Source organism: Xenopus laevis, chromosome 6S (assembly GCF_017654675.1).
Source record: "Xenopus laevis strain J_2021 chromosome 6S, Xenopus_laevis_v10.1, whole genome shotgun sequence".
In the NCBI taxonomy this organism is placed as follows: domain Eukaryota; kingdom Metazoa; phylum Chordata; class Amphibia; order Anura; family Pipidae; genus Xenopus; species Xenopus laevis.
Genome location: NC_054382.1, coordinates 90,440,869 through 90,458,647, shown reverse-complemented (window position 1 = coordinate 90,458,647; position 17,779 = coordinate 90,440,869). Strand labels below are relative to the sequence as shown.

General features: G+C 37.2%; 1 protein-coding gene across 19 annotated transcripts in view; it reads right to left on the bottom strand.

Annotated features, from left to right (window-relative positions):
- Nucleotides 1-398: 398 nt before the first annotated feature.
- Nucleotides 399-17,779, bottom strand: part of LOC108695247 (receptor-type tyrosine-protein phosphatase mu) — a 474,538-nt gene continuing 457,157 nt past the window's right edge. For all 19 annotated transcript variants that reach the window (XM_041567789.1, XM_041567790.1, XM_041567791.1 and 16 more), the window contains 5 exons: nucleotides 17,112-17,243; nucleotides 15,219-15,344; nucleotides 14,350-14,513; nucleotides 8,485-8,620; nucleotides 399-1,149 (listed from right to left, as the gene is read on the bottom strand). In XM_041567789.1, the coding sequence (XP_041423723.1) occupies nucleotides 1,096-1,149; nucleotides 8,485-8,620; nucleotides 14,350-14,513; nucleotides 15,219-15,344; nucleotides 17,112-17,243 (612 nt within the window). In that variant the 3' untranslated portion in view covers nucleotides 399-1,095. The remainder of the gene's footprint in view (nucleotides 1,150-8,484; nucleotides 8,621-14,349; nucleotides 14,514-15,218; nucleotides 15,345-17,111; nucleotides 17,244-17,779) is intronic.

Here is a 17,779-nt window from a genome sequence, read left to right as displayed (position 1 = left end):
CTTTAAGTCTACTAGAAAATCATATAAACATAAATAAACCCAATTTTGCTTCCAATAAGGATTCATTATATCTTAGTTGGGATCAAGTACAAGCTACTTTTTTATTATTACAGAGAAAAAGGAAATAATTTAAAAAAATCTGGGTTATTAGGATAAAATGAGTCTATGGTTGACCGTGTTTCCATAGTTCTGAGCTCTGGATTTCCAGATAACAGATCCCATACCTGTATATAGGTATTTATCTTAGGAACCACAAAAGGTAACCAAATACTTTTACTGCCAATGACAGTACCCTAGTATATCATGAACTCAGCACTGTGTGATATTCCCCAAATATTTCCAGTCTCCTCCTCCTGAAGCAGCAGCATCAAAAAATAATTGTCAATTTCACGCACATAAAAATATTGAAAGTTTAATAATAAATAAACGGTTTCCTATAATATACAACGTAAACACATGAGCAAATTTTGGATAGACTTTTTATTTATCCTGCACTTTTTTTTTTTTGCAAATTAATTATCTTAGTTTCTCTGAAATAATACAAATAAAGTCATTGTAATAAAAAAGGTGGCCTTTTAAAATGCAGTTTGAAACAGATAAAATACATATATCATGATTCGTTTCGACCACATCAGGGTACAAATATAACCAAACTTTTGTCATAGTGCTGGACTGCATTTTTTCACAGAACAAAATGTAACACTACAGCAGTTATGACAACAACAGAAAGAAACCAACAACTGAAGAGTACAAATTCTATCAGAAGAATGTAATTGTGCTCTTTCTTTTGCCACCTCAATACTTGCTCCTCTCTGGCTTCTTGCGATTTGTGGATATGGAATCCATAAACTTCAAGATGCTTCTGGGTCAAAAAAGAAAAAGCAGCATGACTGTGGGAAAAAGGCAGTGCAAGCAGTTTCCAAAACACTTCTCTTCAGCTCCTAAAAGAGCCAATTATACAAAAGCAAAATAAGCAGAACATTGAAGTCTCATTTTATATACACAAAAATCAAGGAACAATTTGCATTGTTCCTAGCAGAGATGGAGGTGAAAGGGTCGTTTTTTTATTTTTGCTTATTGGTATCATCAGTGCATTCATCCAGAATTTAAATATTCCAGCGCTACTTCATAGCAGAACTTGTATTGTTCCTGCAAGACATAAAAGAAGAAACGATACACTGATTAGATGTTTAGCTTCGCATTTTTAGCAGCAGTAGGAACTCTGCATATTCGTGTCCTCGCATATCAGTAAGTTCTACTGCTAAAATGCAAATGACTTTGCTTTAAATAATAGGGCTCTCCACCTCTAAGGGCAGAGACGCACGCTCAGATTCGGGGAGATCGATCCGCGTGCCATCACACTGGCAATTTACAATCTAATTTGTCGCCCCGAAGTCGCCCTGAAGAAGAGGAGATTTGTCACTGGGCGACTAATCTCCCCGAATCTGAGTGTGTGTTTCTGCCCTTATACTGGTCTGGATTAGTAAGTAATACAGGTATGGGATCCGTTATCTGGAAATCTGTTATTCCAAAAGCTCTGAATTATGGGAAAATCATCTCCCATAGACTCTATTTTATCCAGATAATCCAAATTTTTTAAAATGATTTCCTTTTTCCCTGTATTGGAGGCAAAGCTAACCTATTGGCTTTATTTAATGTCTAAATGATTTTCTAGTAGACTTAATGTAGGGGTGTCCAAAAGGTAGATCGGGATCTACCAGCAGACCTTCATCTTGTGAGCAGTAGTTCTCAAGACACTGTCAACAAACAGCTTGAATAAATTACCTGCTAACATGCTAACAATGCTTTTATAGATGTAGATCATAATGGGACAACATCACTAGTAAAGTATGTGAACTCCTGACTTAAGGTATGGGGAAAACCCCAGGCCCCGAGCATTCTGGATACCTGTATTCATAATATTTTACTCTTGGATGGTACAGCAAAATATGTCACTTTATGAAAGACAAATATTAAGAGTTAGAAAAGCACAGATAATATTGGTCACAATAGTGCAAGTGCAAGAGCACAAAGGGGTGCAAGAGGTAGAGTCCTGCATTGGGTCGAGTACCCGCGGAATGGTCGGGATTTTGGGCAAAAAGTCCCTGATCGTGCAGGCAGTCCATGGGTGAATAAGGCTGCCACCTTTTGGCCCGGTTGAATCCAAGCAGGGGGCGGAGATGTGATGCAATGGGGGCGGGTCTGTGATGCTGCGGGGGCGAATTGTGACTTCAGGGCTGTGACATGCCGATCAGTGATTGGCCAATTGCTGAGTCAATCATAGGGAATCCGGACCAATTTTCTTAACTTGGATAAATGGGCAGGCAGTTTTGACCCTGACAGCCCTTCAAAAAAAACCGGACTGTATGGGTCAAAACCGGGTAGATTGCAACCCTACCTGTGAAACATATTATATGGGGAACCAGTTATCCAGAATGCTCAGGACCTGGGGTCTCCTGAAAAATGATTATTTCTGTAATTTGGATCTCCATATTTTATGCCTACTAAAATTACACATTAAATAAAACCCAACAGGAATGTTTGCCTACAATAAGGATTAATTAGTTATCAATAATAATGAGCATACATTATGTACAAGGTACTGTTTTATTATTACAGAGAAAAAAGGAAATGATTTCTAAAAGTTCGAATTATTAAAACTATTTTTCTTAAAATGAAGTCTATATTTGCTGGCCTTCTCGTAATTCAGAACTTTCTGGATGGTCCTATAACAGTATTTATTACGTTATTACTTTTACACTTTAACCAGGTGCAAAATATTGAACATACTATATACTAAGAAGAATTTTGTTTTCCACATATAGATAAGACAGATGCTAGCAATTAATTTGCTGCAATCCAGATCCACCAAGAACATATGATTATAAACACATTTTTAGGACATTTTTATTTGTCTGGCAGGGAAGTCGCAGCTCTTCATATCTGCAAAGTGGTAAAATCCAATTATAACTCAGCAGAACACAATGATACAGTAATAGGACTGAGCCACGTTCCCTTGTTGTGTGACTTTTATTTGATTTTCATTTGTGTGTGTTTTGCAGGTAAAGACCTGTCGGGTATAACAGAGTTTATCATTGTATAGAATTCAACTGATCTTTACAACATATATCATTTTTAAGTTTTCCTTTAAATATTGAATATCCAAGTTTACAATCTCGTTCCGGAGAAATCAGTTTCAGTGTATACCGAAAACTGAATATTGGTATTTGATGGCTCCCATCTTGCTGGGAATATATAGAACTGAAAATATTCATGTTGAACTAAATTTCCACTAAAAGAAAGTTCTTATCTGTAAGTTATCCTTTAGAAAAGGCTGGATGAAGACATATACGATATGTATACATGTAGATATCGATCTAGTTATAAATACAGTATATTTGCCTCTAAAATGTTTAGGGATGTGCACAGCTTTTAAATGTGCTATTATACAGGATCAGTGGCCAGCTCCATGTTGTAGCTTTTACCATTCCCATCTCAGGTGATCCCCATGGTGTCCAATAAAAAGACAGTCATTTGAGAGTTTAAATCTTGTAAATGCAAGTTGCAGGTGAAAGCCCCATCATTGGTTTGGCTGCCACCTCAGGCCCCCCCGTCCCATTTGTGAGGTCACCGTCAGCTCCTCCAAAGAATACCCAACAATACCTGACACCTCCCCATCATGCGTATCTTGTAAGCTCCGATGCAGCCATGATTTCGAAAGGATGTCTGAGGGAGCAGGTCTGGGTCGGTGGGCCCACCGGTTTTTGTGCCCAGTCCAATGCTGTTTAGCACCCACAGAAATGCAGAGTGAGAGATGAGATTTTTAAATGAATTAGATGACGGTGGATATAGGACTGTCCAAACCCACCAGGAATGATTCTGACATATGTAGTTGACCAGCTTGAATATTTATGGACAAACAATCCATCTTGTTTAAAGGAGAACTAACCCCTACAAATGAATGTGGCTGAAACTGCCATATTTAAAATACTGATCTTATTGCACCAGCCTAAAGTTTCAGCTTGTCAATAGCAGCAATGATCCAAGACTTCAAACTTATCACAGGGGGTCACCATCTTCGAAAGTGTCTGTGACACTCACATGCTCAGTAGGCTCTGAGCAGCTGTTGAGAAGCTAAGTTTAGGGGTTGTTGCAGAAAATTAGGTTGGCCTGTAATATAAGCTGATGCTACATATGGCTGATTATTAAACTCTGATGTTGCACTGGTTTCTGTGCTGCCATGTAATTATCTGTATTAATTACTAATCAACCTTATATTGTGACATTTATATTCTATATGTACTTTATATTTTGAGCTAAGCTCAGTAAGTGACAGCAGCACAGAGCATGTTCAGTGAATCAGCAGAAAAGAAGATGAGGAGCTACTGGGGCATTTTCACTGGCACATATCTTCCCTGCTAAATGCCTGTGAATGCTGTGGGCTGGTACAGAAGCCCAAAACATAACATAAAACATTTCTAGGCTACTTCTTTAGTTTAGGTTTAGTTCTCCTTTAAAAAGGAATGCATATGAAAAGGGGAATGCAGAGGAACTCTTTCTGTCTACACACAGAGATTAAGCTATCTCAGCTTCAGGCTTAGATGACCATGAAATTCTGTTTAAAAAGATCTTCACCCTTTTTGTCAAGTGAAATCAAATGTTGGGGGAACAGAGATATTCCTCTCCTAGACAGAGAATTCCCATAAGGCAATGGCCTTGCTAGGGAGCCAAGTCAGCAAATAATGGATTGGAGATTGTGAGGCAGATTTATCAAAGGTCAAAGTGAATTTTCAAATTTAAAAACTTCAAATTTCTAAGTAATTTATGGGTACTTCGACCATCGAGTAGGCCAAATTCGACTTCGACTCAAATTGAAAATACTTCACAAATTCGACCATTCGAAAATCAAAGTACTGTCTCTTTAAAAAACTTCGACACTTCACCACCTTAAACCTGCCGAATTGCTATGTTAGCCTATGGGGACCTCCTAGAACCTATAGCCAGTATTTGGCTAAGTTTTGAGAAGTCGAAGGATTTTTTATAAAATCGTACAATAGTAGTTTCGAACGTACGATTTTCAAAATCCTTCGAATCCTTTTTTTCACTTCGAAATTCGACCCTTGATAAATCTGCCCCTGTGTGTTCCTACCCGGATAGAGATTGACCTCCTTTGGGTCAGAAAGCTCTATAAGGACAGCAGAAAGATCTATAAGGAATAAAACTTCTTCTGTAGTGAGGCCCAGTTTCTAAAAGCAGCATCCATAATTTAACAACAGATTGGTCGATAAAGCCTTTGTTTGGATCCGTGTAGCACTCTCACTTAAATGGAATGTTCAAATACATTTAGATACCCCAGTGTCCTTATTCGAAATTATCCTGCATCCTCTATGTTCTAGGTTGATACAATTAAGATAATGAATATTCATTACAAGTAAAAATATGTCAAGTTAATAAAGATAATAAGACAAAAACTCTGTACACCAGAATGTTTATCCAGAGATGTTCCAGGAGGATGACAAACAGGTGGCAGGTTCAGGGACGCATCGTATTACGGTGAATCAGCCATTGTCTGGCGGATCAGTTTCAGAATCAGAATTATTACATTACTGGAGAACTGCCAAGAAATTAAAACACGCTGGTACTTGACAGTACTGTTGCTGCCTCTTTCTTTCTTTTCCGAATGAACTAGCGGTTTTAAAGTTTGAGCGAAAAAAAGAAAGCCCTTAAAAATTGGCACAACGAAAAAAAATATCTATTCTTTACAGAAGTAGATTATGAAAATAGTGTATTTACATAAGAAAAAAAAAAATGTTCTTTCGGGCTGGCGCCTGTACGGCTGCTGGATTATTATATTGAATTGATTGCATCCTCATTTAGACTAACTAATGATCTTGGCTTTTTGTTCCAAACAATGCTATTCAATTCCCTGCATTAAGGGACTGGATTAAGCTCTGTCATAGAAGGTCAATTTAACACTGAAGCAAACAACAGGCCTGCTATAGCTATAGCTAAATGTACTTGAACAAATGATAACTCTAATGATATAGAGTAATGGGATTATAATGACTATAGCATGGAGTGCCGTAGCATATTACATATGCAGAGCCAGAGCTTACAGTCTAGTGATGAAACACAGGCAAGACGTTCATTTCTCCTTATTAGTGAATGGTGTGACTTATTAAAGTATCTACCGCTTTAGTAAAATATGTACTGTAAGTTAACAACATTTATTTTACATTTCCTCAATGGAAGCACAGGGCAACTTTTGCACAAACCCACATTATATAAGGATCTATAAAAATACCAATTATTAAATCAGATTTATTTCACTGTGTGTTCTCGAGTTGTTCTTAGTGTGTGTCTTCATTATAAGTGACACACTATTATCCTAAATTTTTGTAGAGGTAATATACAATTTATAAAGGAATGTCGCCCTGTTTCTTTAAAGAATGGCTACAGGTCTCTGCTCTCTGTTTCAGAGCACATAGACCTGAGGCTACTGCCACTAATACAGTGCTGACTGCATTCAGTGGTAGTGTAATTATAAGGGGTGGGAGAGAAGACATGTAGGCACCCCCCCTCCCATAACAGAGTATTAAAGGAACAGTCCAGTGTAAAAATAAAAACTGGGTAAATAGATAACCTATGTAAAATAAAAAATGTTTCTAATATAGTCAGTCAAAAATGTGATGTATAAAAGCTGGACTGGATGTATAACATAACAGAACCCAACTTCCTACGTCAGCTCTCTAACTCTGAGTTACTCAACAACTTTAAGGGGGGCCACATGGGACATAACTGCTCAGATTCAAAGCAAACTGTTATGACCCATTTGGCCCCCCTCAAGTCTTGGATTGGTTACTGCCTGGTAACCAATTAGTGCAAACCAAGAGAGCTGAAAAGCAGGAAGTCGTGTTCTGGCTGTTCTGTTAGACATCACTCACTCCAGCCTTTATACATTACATTTTTGGCTAACTAACTATATTGAAAAGATTTTTTATTTTGTACAGCCTATCTATTTACCCAGTTTTTATTTTTATACTGAACAATTCCTTTTACCAGGGCTTGCCTGGAGCAGCCCAAAAATACAGTCCTGACACCTGAGTCATTATTCTTTATTAGAGCAAGCTGACTTCCAGTGCTTACTCAAGGCTATTAAATAGTAAGGTATGCTCTTGTTCAACTTTGACAAAACATAGAACCACCCCCATGACAGCAAAAATTTCAAGTGGGGGTTTTAGTACACTATGTGGGTTAGCCAGTGTATGTGCGGGTCAGGTTTACTCCCTTGGTGAATGAATGGTGAATTTCCTTTATTTCTGTCAACATCCACCCGCATACTTCCTAATTATTTTGTTTCTATTTCTGTCTTGCCTTGCTGTCTTGAAAGGAATTTAGGCCAAAGTCTCTGTCTTTTTATGTTCAGACCCACCTTTGCTATTCAGAGTTTAATAACCTCACCAGTGTCGCAGATACAGTTATGGGAACTGCCATTTGGACCTGGCATTTTCAAGATCTTTCATTTTTGGGGAAAACCATGCTCCCTCCATAAGCTACTGAAAACATAACTGTTATGCCTTGAACACAGAACAAATGGAAATTAATATTTTCCATAGGGCACTATGAAAAACAACTCATGCCTGTATTTTGGAGTATTTATTATAATGGGCTTCCGATTAATTTTTCCCATGCCTGCATATATCATAACAGTAATTCCCCATATGTATATCCAAGACACGTTGGCTGGGCATAATGCCCTCTCTCTGATTTGGGTTTACTAAAGCACTTGTTGATCCTGCCTTGGAGAGTAACCTGGGAATAGAACAAACTGTATTAAAGCAATTTTATAATTTCAAAAACTCTTCACTTTACTTTTTTTTTTTTTTTAGATTAGTGGGGTCCACGTTCATGGTCAGAAAATAAGAGCTACAAAAGAAAATTGATTCCTTTAGTTAATACTCTCTGAGGACTTCTTTATCCACAAGCAATTTTAATTTCAGTAATATGATCCCATTAAAGAGTGACAAATAATCTCTTACCACTGGTAATGGAGCATTTTGTAAGACGGTGATAAAAAGAAATCGCTCTGCGTGATACAGAGAACTGATTTAAATAAAAATAAATGTCGTCTGGCTACTGCTAACCTTTCTGATTGCAATTACAGAACACAGAGTGTTGATTTTCTCTTTTACCCGACAACATTCGTATCGCCTTCAACCACTTTGCCGAAACAGTGACTTTTTATATGAAATAACATTATGGCATCAGGAATAATAATTTAGCAGGACTGAAATAATTGTATAATGATTAAGAACTACATCTAAAAATGCTGCTGCCAGTAAGTTCTATTGAATTAAAGCAGGGACTTGTATATTGCTTTTAGCCTGAATATTTTTGATTGCTTTGTAAAGCACTTCTATTTCTATTCTAGACTGGAAGCTGTGATAACAAAGCATTAATAGTTATAGAATTAAAAAGTCATACCAAAAGATCCACCATGTTAGGTTTATTGTTCCTTAGAGTCTTCACAGCATGGAACACATCAACTGCCCTCTGGTGGTGAAGCATTTCACATACAATACTGATTGCACAGAATGTACCACTGCGGCCACCTCCATTTCTGTTTAAAGAAAAAAAACACGCTAATTACATGATTTTGACTTTTTATTCTGTACCTTTAGAGCAAGAGGGACATCAATTAAAGCTGCACAAACTCAATAATTTACTTTACATTTTTTTTTATTAGTTGATGCTACCTCTGTTATTACAAAAAGGATTCATCAGCCATACCAAGATCAACATAAGGATTTAATCGGAACAATTAACGCTATTTTTAATCATAAACCGATTAGCAAAAATATGTATTGCTGGTGTTTTATTATCTTGGTTTAGGCTTGAATGTACATTAAAAAACCAAGAACATCAAAAAAATGAAGTAGGTCCTCTCTTTGCTGTTAAAACAACCTTTAACCTATGCTTTAGAAAAATGGAAGGCTTTCCATTTGATGCTGGAACATTATTGGTGGGATTCACCTCCATCAATATGTAATAACTGGGCAATTAGGTTTGGCTTGAGTTGGGTTGAGGTCAGGACCCAGTGCAAATCAAATTCTTTCACCACATCTCAGCAAACCCACATTGCACAGATGTCTCAATAAGGGAAATGATGTGCCAAAACTGGATAGAGCCTTCCCCCAACTGTTGCCACTAAGTAGGAAGCACACAACTGTCAAAATCGGAAATCTGCGATGTAAAGGCACCTTTGTCAGCAATGATCAGTGTGGCTTAAATAGCCAATTCAAAAGAAGGGTTGACCACATACTTTATGCCAGATATTCTATGTTATGTATAGTACTTAGATAAATGGTGATTTCTATGCACGTTTTATGAAATGTTTGACTCTCTAGTCGCTTCCAGTATAATTACACAATGTCCCAGGTATCAGAGTTGGCTGAGAGACGCATGCTGAGTAGGCATGTCCTGCAGTCATGGTTTAGAACTAATGGACTAGAGCATGCCTCCTTATTCTGAAAAATAATCTAAATTTGATAAATAAATAATCATATAGTTAATAAAACATTTTGCAGACCACCTTTTTGTTTACCAATCACTTTATGGATGCAGCCTACCAAGTAAAATATTAAATGGTGCCTTGTGCATTTTATTTCTACTGCTTGTAATGTGCAAAATCTTTCTTCTAGATTTTCCTATGGTTTGGCTTCAGTGCTTACCCACTCATTTGGAACGCCAACCTTCACGTCCCTATCCATTTTTATTCTTAAGTAAAGAGCCATTAATCCAGTTATCTGCCTTTGAACTTATATGTTTAAAAATTCTGTATTTTGCTTTCGCTGACATTGAATTGATGCTTTCATAAACCATTAGAAATGTGACATATAATCACGGGGTAGCATGACTTGGTTACAAATCTTTCATTCAGCAGTAAAAAAAATGAACTATTTAAAGCAATTTTTAATGGGTCAGGCATATCGGGAAATAAAAATGGATTTATAAATAGATTTTCATAGTCTACAATTTGTGAAATGATCCATGTTTTATAGAAAGATAGCATGATATTTTGGGAGGGCAGGAAATAAATATGTATTATCTATGCTTTGAATAACTGTAATACAGTGGGATCCGTTCTCAGATCACTCTCAGAACACGTCCATGACCCACTGCAGTCCTCTGTTCAGTCTGATCAGTAGCTGAATAATGTCCATACAAAAGGACAAGAATGGCCACATTGGCTGCAGATGTCTGCTTCAATTTCTTAATCATATTTTCTTTCATGTATACAAGATTTTATGCCCCACATTTCATAACGCACAACTCCATTCAGACCCTACCCCAAACAGATCTCTTAATACTAACATTGAATGCCAAGCCATTGCCCAGAAGGATTGTGAGGGATGCCCCATTATACCCCTTTGTGAGCAACTCTACACATCCCCTTTACATAACAACATTTGGAGACCCGCTTTGGGAAAAGCACCTCTCATTTTACCTTCTTTAAGAGTTTGGAGACATTGATCACTTCGGAGAACTATAACTCACACATATAAACCTTGCCTTGCACAATCTCTGGTTAGAGACTGGGGGGGGATCACCTAACTTAACCTAAAAGGATATCCTTGAGAAGTTTCTTATTACTGTGAATTGTAAATAAGTGACCATCCACCTCATTTAATTAAATTTATACAATTTATACTGAAGTATTTTTGGTTCCTGGCCGGCCAGGTTTTAATGAATTGACCTAATTTAAGGAAAAATAATATTAATACATTTCCTATCAACTTGGTTTTTAATTACACCTTTTAATTATTTATTCTATTTATTGTTATCCTCAAAAGGACATTGGGGATTTAAGGTATGATTAGGACTAGTTGGAGAAAATACTTTCCCTTTAATGCTACATTACTGTATTTTTTCTCAAATTGAACACCAAAAGAAATTAAATTGTCAAGTATTAAAAAAGCCTGATGTTATTTTTTACCACCTAACATTGCTACCACACAGTAAAAGATACAGACCAATGATAAATTCATCCCCATGAGTTTAACATTAAACAATGGAATTTAAATGTAAATGTTAGGGGGGGAGAGGCTAAACATCAGTCCTAGTTCTGTGGGGTTGGATTTTAAATCTAAAGCCTTTTTGAAAAGGTTATTTCAGTCATCCTCAGCAAACTAGAACATTCTTCAATCTAACTGCAATGTTAGGCACTTACATGAAGGACTTCTGGAATGTTCATTGTTCATTCCAAAGCTTTCAATACAACTGAAAGGTCACATTTGACCATAAGGGAAACAAACTTGATGGAACATTCTCAAATTTAACATCACTTCTATAATCCAAGAGATTTACTTGGATTAATGGAAGATGTTGAGAAAGTTTACTCGTTGTCAGGCCAAATGTGTGTTCATTTTCATCACAGATTATATTTTTATTAGATAATTAGCAGCAATGACCAATCCATTGTGTACAGAGCTGGTACGGGTTTTCTGAATAAAGGATTTTTCTGCAATTTGGACAACATACTATGCCAATGCATACTCCAACTGTGGCTGCAAGTCCCTAAATCCTATAGCAGTAAAACAAACACCTCCTGCCTACAACTGTTTATAGAAGAGGACATGCCTAATGTACATATATGCTGCTTAGTATCTTGTAAATGTACAGTTTCAAAAGAGGAAACTGTACATCAGCCTGTACAGGAGAAAGACAGGCTGGAGGAAGTGGAGGTGAAAGGGACAGGCAGAAGCCAACAAATGGGAACAGGCAGGAAGGAGGGAACAGACGTTAAACAGATGGACTGGAGGGAGTGGAGGTGAAAGGGATGGGAAGGAAGGAACAGATGTGAAATGGAAGGGATGGAGTAAGCAGAGGGGAAATGGACCTGCAGAAGGCATCAGAGGGGAATGGATGTGCAGGAGGGAACAGAGGTGTAATAGACGGCATGGAGCAGAGTGAGAAGGACCTGACTACAGGGAGTAGAGGAAGGAGGGAGATCATTCAATGATGTGCCTTGTGCCTACACGTAACTGCTCAGTGACTTCTAATATCTTGATAATTTATAGTAGTGGCTACATTATCCACTATTAGGTATATTGAACACACTTAGGGTTGCCACCTGTCCACTTTTGAACTGAACAGCCCAATTTTTGAAGGGGCTGTCTGGCTCAGACCTTTCTGCCCTTGTCTCCCAATTGACACAATATGCCGAAAAGGAATGTTCCTGTTAAAAGGGGCAGCATACCCCCTTTTTCGGCATTAGTGCAATGAATATGGCTTGTGCTGACTTTTTGCCATTTGTATATTTTGATAAATTGAACAACTTCCTGGTTCTGATGAGTCACTGTTGAGGAACAGTAGGTTGTAAAACAAGCTACCAGTTCATTAAGCCCACTATATAATGAGCTGCTCCTTATCTCAAATCCTAACATATATAATTTTATATGTATATAGGTGTACAGTGCCTCTTTAAAACAATGTTACTAAAACATACATTTCTCATAAACAGGTTACACAGTAAGTGATCAACACAAAACATGCACTACAGCTCTCAAATCCATTTGGAGCTAACTAAATAAATGAGAAAATGTATATAACTCTCAAAATTGTTTAAGTGACCAGAAATGAGTTAATGACATTGCAAACCCAAGTCTGTGTTGTGCCCCTTATGGGATTCTGACTTAAATCCCTTTGTTAATGGCTAACATAGTTGACACAATATAGCGCTTTAAAAACTATCCTGATCCATTTCAAGTAGAAGTGATTTTGTTATTTTGTAGTAACATAATGGGAATCCATGGTTATGAACAAATACTGTCCAAATTAAGACTACCCCTAAAAGTCATGATAACAGATTAGGATTTTTTTTGTTTTCTGAAGCATGTAGAATAATACAAGTAAAATCAAATTTGCTGCTGTTGTCTAGAGTCAAGAGCAGCTTCTCCTGTTGTTGTACAAAACTCACATGGAGCTTATTGCAGAGGTAAGTTGGACTGTTAATAAGTTCCAAGGAAAGATAATTTGAAACAGATTCAACTGATTGTGCACCAATTTGTAACTACGGTGTATAACTTCCCTCTCACATTATTGGAGTGAACCCTTTAGTGATTGAACACCAAGAATCTGAAGAAAATTGCTTGAAAATTGGTGCATTTTTACAAGCAGTGGACTTTTCTTTTCATGGTTCCAAGATAATTGTAAGGCCACAGTGCACCATATAACTGCAATGAATTATTGAAGTTATACAGCTCAGCAATGTTTTGAGCCATTTATCAAGTCCTAGCTTGATAAGATAAATAGCTTTCTGCTTGATGGCTTGATAAATTGCCAGTAATGCAATAAAAAGTCACTTTATTATATCTGCCTGCTTTCTTCCATTCTCATGTAACTTTGCTAACATAATTGTGTCTGGTATCCAGGTAAATATACATATCACACCATTCATATATGAATAAACATCATAAGAATAGGAACTCACTGGTTGTGGCATAACCATGGCAGGACAGAGCAGTCTGTGACTTTCCTGAGATTGCCACTTCTCACAGTTAAGTTGTATTTACTCTGCTGGCTATAGCAATGCACAAAAGTTTAAATTTGCGCGATTCGCCGCCAGCGAATAAATTCGCAAAACGCCTGCGAAAATTTGCTGCAAAAATTCGCCGGCATCAACAAAATTTTCGAAAAAAACGGACGCCGTCATCAAAAACGGGCGCTGGCGTCAAAAAAAGGGGCGCTGGCGTCAAAAACGGGCGCCGGCGTCAAAAAAGATGCCGGCGCTGTTTCGCGAATTTCTCGAAACGGCGCAAATTCGCCCATCACTATTTGTAACTAAAAACCCCTGTTTTGTAAACATATGCATTTGCATTTATATTGAATTACTTATGAGACAGGGGCCCAGGGAAGTGCATTGTAAGTAGCACTTCCATTATACTTTTGTATTAGCCTTAAGAGTACTTCCACCACCCCCCTAGATTTTTGTATATAAGGATGAGGCCTGTGCACAAATGCCATAGACTGTGATGCACCTACTGTAGCACACATATTGCACTTCTGACATAATCCAGCGCTGCAAAATATGTTGGCACTATATAAATACATGTTAATAATAATAATAATAATAATAATAATGATAATAATCCTTTAAGCACACTCTAGTCACACAGACAGGAAGGTAATAATCACAGAAGGGTATCCATTTACTTCCATTTGTTTGGAATAATTAAACCTCCACTGCTAAAGAATTAAGTCCTCTCATTGAATAAGATGCTCTAGCAAGTTTTCAACCCTTTATTTCACCCATTTAGCTAAATATATGTTTCACACTGCATTACTTACAAGCAGTGCACAACAGTTCGACCTTCTCCTCCATTGTATTCTTCCTGCCATTTGTCCACTTGCTGTATAAGTTTGAGGAAAGACCTTTTTGACACTGGTGTGTCCCTGTACATAGGCCAGCCTAGGAACTGGAACTGCTGCACCATGCGGTATCCATCCTGTGGCTAAAACAAAAGAAGAAATGATCAACACTGCACTATAGTTAGTTGGGCAATGGCATATGAAGTCTTGAATCAGTCAAAATGTATAAAGGAACTTTAGCCACCGATGTGTATTATTCATGTGCCCCGCTGACATTGTGCTTGTCATAGTTGTTCTATACTTTTACTGACCAAGCCTACCATTTCATCTCTGATGGGGGTCTACTTGACTGTGATGTCCTGATTTCTGTCATACCTGTCTGCAACATCATTAGGCTATGCTAGTCCTTACACTAACTGACGAGGGAGGAGTGTTGTATCAGGCCAGCCACTACTGTTCATACTAGGGACCTCAAGACTGTCAACCAACAAAGAGCAATACGGCGAACAGTAAGCATTACTGGTCAGCCTCAGCTTTATCTTCTCCTTGTACAGCCAACAATAAGGAGGGAGTAGGAGATGGCCAGGCAAATCCATGTCTTGCCCCTAAAAATCCAAATATCAGGTGCTTTGAAAGTATAAATGTTTTAGGGTGACATAATAAATATTGATCTTAAAAGCACCCAAACACTTTCAAGACTGGTATTTCCAAATCAAAAGCATTTTGGATGTTTGTATCATATATTAACCTTAGATCCAGACATATTAGACATATTTCTGCATCAACATAAATATACTGATATTATGGGCCATAGACAATTACAAATGAAAGTAGAATATCATCCTTACTCTTGAGGCATTGTAGATTCTAAATATTCGACTTATGATGTCCTCTTCTAAGTCTGCAGATACAAATTCCACTTGAATAGGACCGTGTCGATGCACTCCATTTTCTGGCCAGTACTGAGGACACAACTGCAACAAAAGCATTTACCAGGTTTAATACAGCATGCAAGTCATGGAGATATTCTTAATAAGAATATATGATCTGTTCTACTTGATATAGTGATGTCTGCAGTCTTTACTGTTATGTTGTTGTATGAAAAGGTGCTACAGACTTTATGTAACACTTATTAATGTCTTAATTTCATTTTTCATATGATTTAAACACACACACCCATTACTATTAAAAATATATACTATTTTATGCTATATAGAACATTGAAGGAGGAAATTCAACTGCATTAATGGAAATCATGGAGCCCCACACTGAACAGTTTTGGGACCCATTTTTTGCATCCCAACCCACAGGTTGTTTACTGTAGAAGATGAGAGGTTTAATTTTGAAACAACTACCTGTTGAGATTTCTCACATTCTAGTTGGATTACTGTGTGGGGAAATCAGATTTGTTACACACAGGTGGAAATCAAATCTCTCTATCTTTCAGAGGACTTGTGCAACATGGTGCGCAAGTATATATACTTATCTGCTGTGTAACCTGAGCATTTTCTCCTTTTTCCAGCTTGAATGGCTGTCCCTATGGCTGCACAGCACTTTGTTTAAAGAGAAACTCCACAAAAAACATAACTTAAGATCTTTGAAAAGTAAACATAATTTCAAGCAACTTTGCAATATACATCAATTAAAAAAATATGCAGACTTTTCATGATTAGTAATGGTTTCTGACAGTTCTCTAAGTCCCCTGCTCTACTGCTGATCTGTCTGACTACTTTGCTGAGCTGGCTGACTACTGTTACTTTGCATCAACAGCCAGCTGTCGTTAGACTGCATCCTCCAAACCCCAAAATTCCCTGCACATGTGATTTCAATAAGGAACGGAACATTACAGTGCAATGCATTGTGGGTTATGTAGTTCCTGCATGCTGTCTGTAAGCTGTGGAGAAGTTGTTACAATTTGTAACATCAGTGTTTTAGTCCCGCATTCCCAGTCAGGATTTCAAATGATGCAGAAAGAGAAGAACTGTTAAACAGCTGGATTTCAGCATAGAAAATGGCTTTTTTCATACTTTTTGAAGTAACAGGTAACTGTGATGGATATATTAGGGGTTTCTGTGTTCTATGGGCCTCTTTATCAAATTTTGGTTTGAAAGCCGGAGTTCCCCTTTAAATAAACTATATTAGTCTTTATGAAGCAAACAAAGCAGTTTTACCAGTGCAGGGCAACACTATATTATATTTACATTACTTTAAACCCTTTAATTTTTTGGTGTTACTGTTCCTTTAAGAAATTACTTAAAAGTTGCTAAACTTAAAATGGCCCATAAAAATGTGGTTAAAGGACATGTCGACCCAAAAAAAAAATAAAAAAAATAAAGTTATTTATACATTTATTGAAAGCAGTGTTTATTTACCTTCAGGTTAACTTTACGTATGTTATAAAATGGCCTATTCTTAGCAACCCTTTTTTTTTAAATAGGTTTTGAATTATTTCCCTTCGACTTCTGACTCTTTCCAGCTTTCAAATGGGGGTGACTGACCCCAGCAGTGAGGCTACAATTTTTATTGTTATTTTGTGTTACTTATCCATGTGTCGCCTACCAGATAGTTGCTGAAATAACAAAATGCTAAATAATTCAAAAACGGAAAATTAAGAAAAATGAAGACCAATTGCAAACTGTCTTAGAAATGCACTCTACATCATACTTGAAGGTAATTTAAAGGTGAACACCTTTAATGAAGTAAATATAAAGCAATACCTTTCCTTTAATGTGCAGACTCACCTGTGCCGGATCTACATCATTCAGCATTACTATGGATGTGCAGTGATAGTCAAGGACCAGTCTCCAGAAGTCTTTCACTGTGTTTGGCAAGGGATGTTGTGTGACGACGAAGGCAGATGGCTGCACGTAGCTCTGAAGAAATGAAAAATAAATTGTAAGTATTTGAAGCAAATTGGAAAAGGCAGCAAAGATATTTAGGAGCAGAATGATGAAATTGAAAACATTGTTAGTATTAAAAAAAACAAATGGAACTCAAGAGCAATATAGAGTTACATGAGCAGCATGGACAATGTATAAAGAAACAGCAGATTACAAAAAGTTTATAGAACCAGAATCCCCTACATACTAAACAACTGCACTTCAGGGCTACCCCCCCCCCCCTCACATAGACTTATAGACAACATGCACTACTTGTACCAACAGAAATAACAAAAGTGTGATGCTCAACCTGAACGAAATTAAAACAAGGTGGACTACAAAACTTCCTCTCTGTTCTCTTCTTTCTCTACACCAACAAGTTGTTATTGCAGTGATGTCATTTAAATTCTGTATACAATGCAAAATGGTGTTATTTATTGATGGGTGAATTTGCAAAAAATGGTGAAAAATTCGCCAAAAAAGTGAAATCTGAAAGTTCCACTATAAAATCATGAAATTCAGATGTTTTC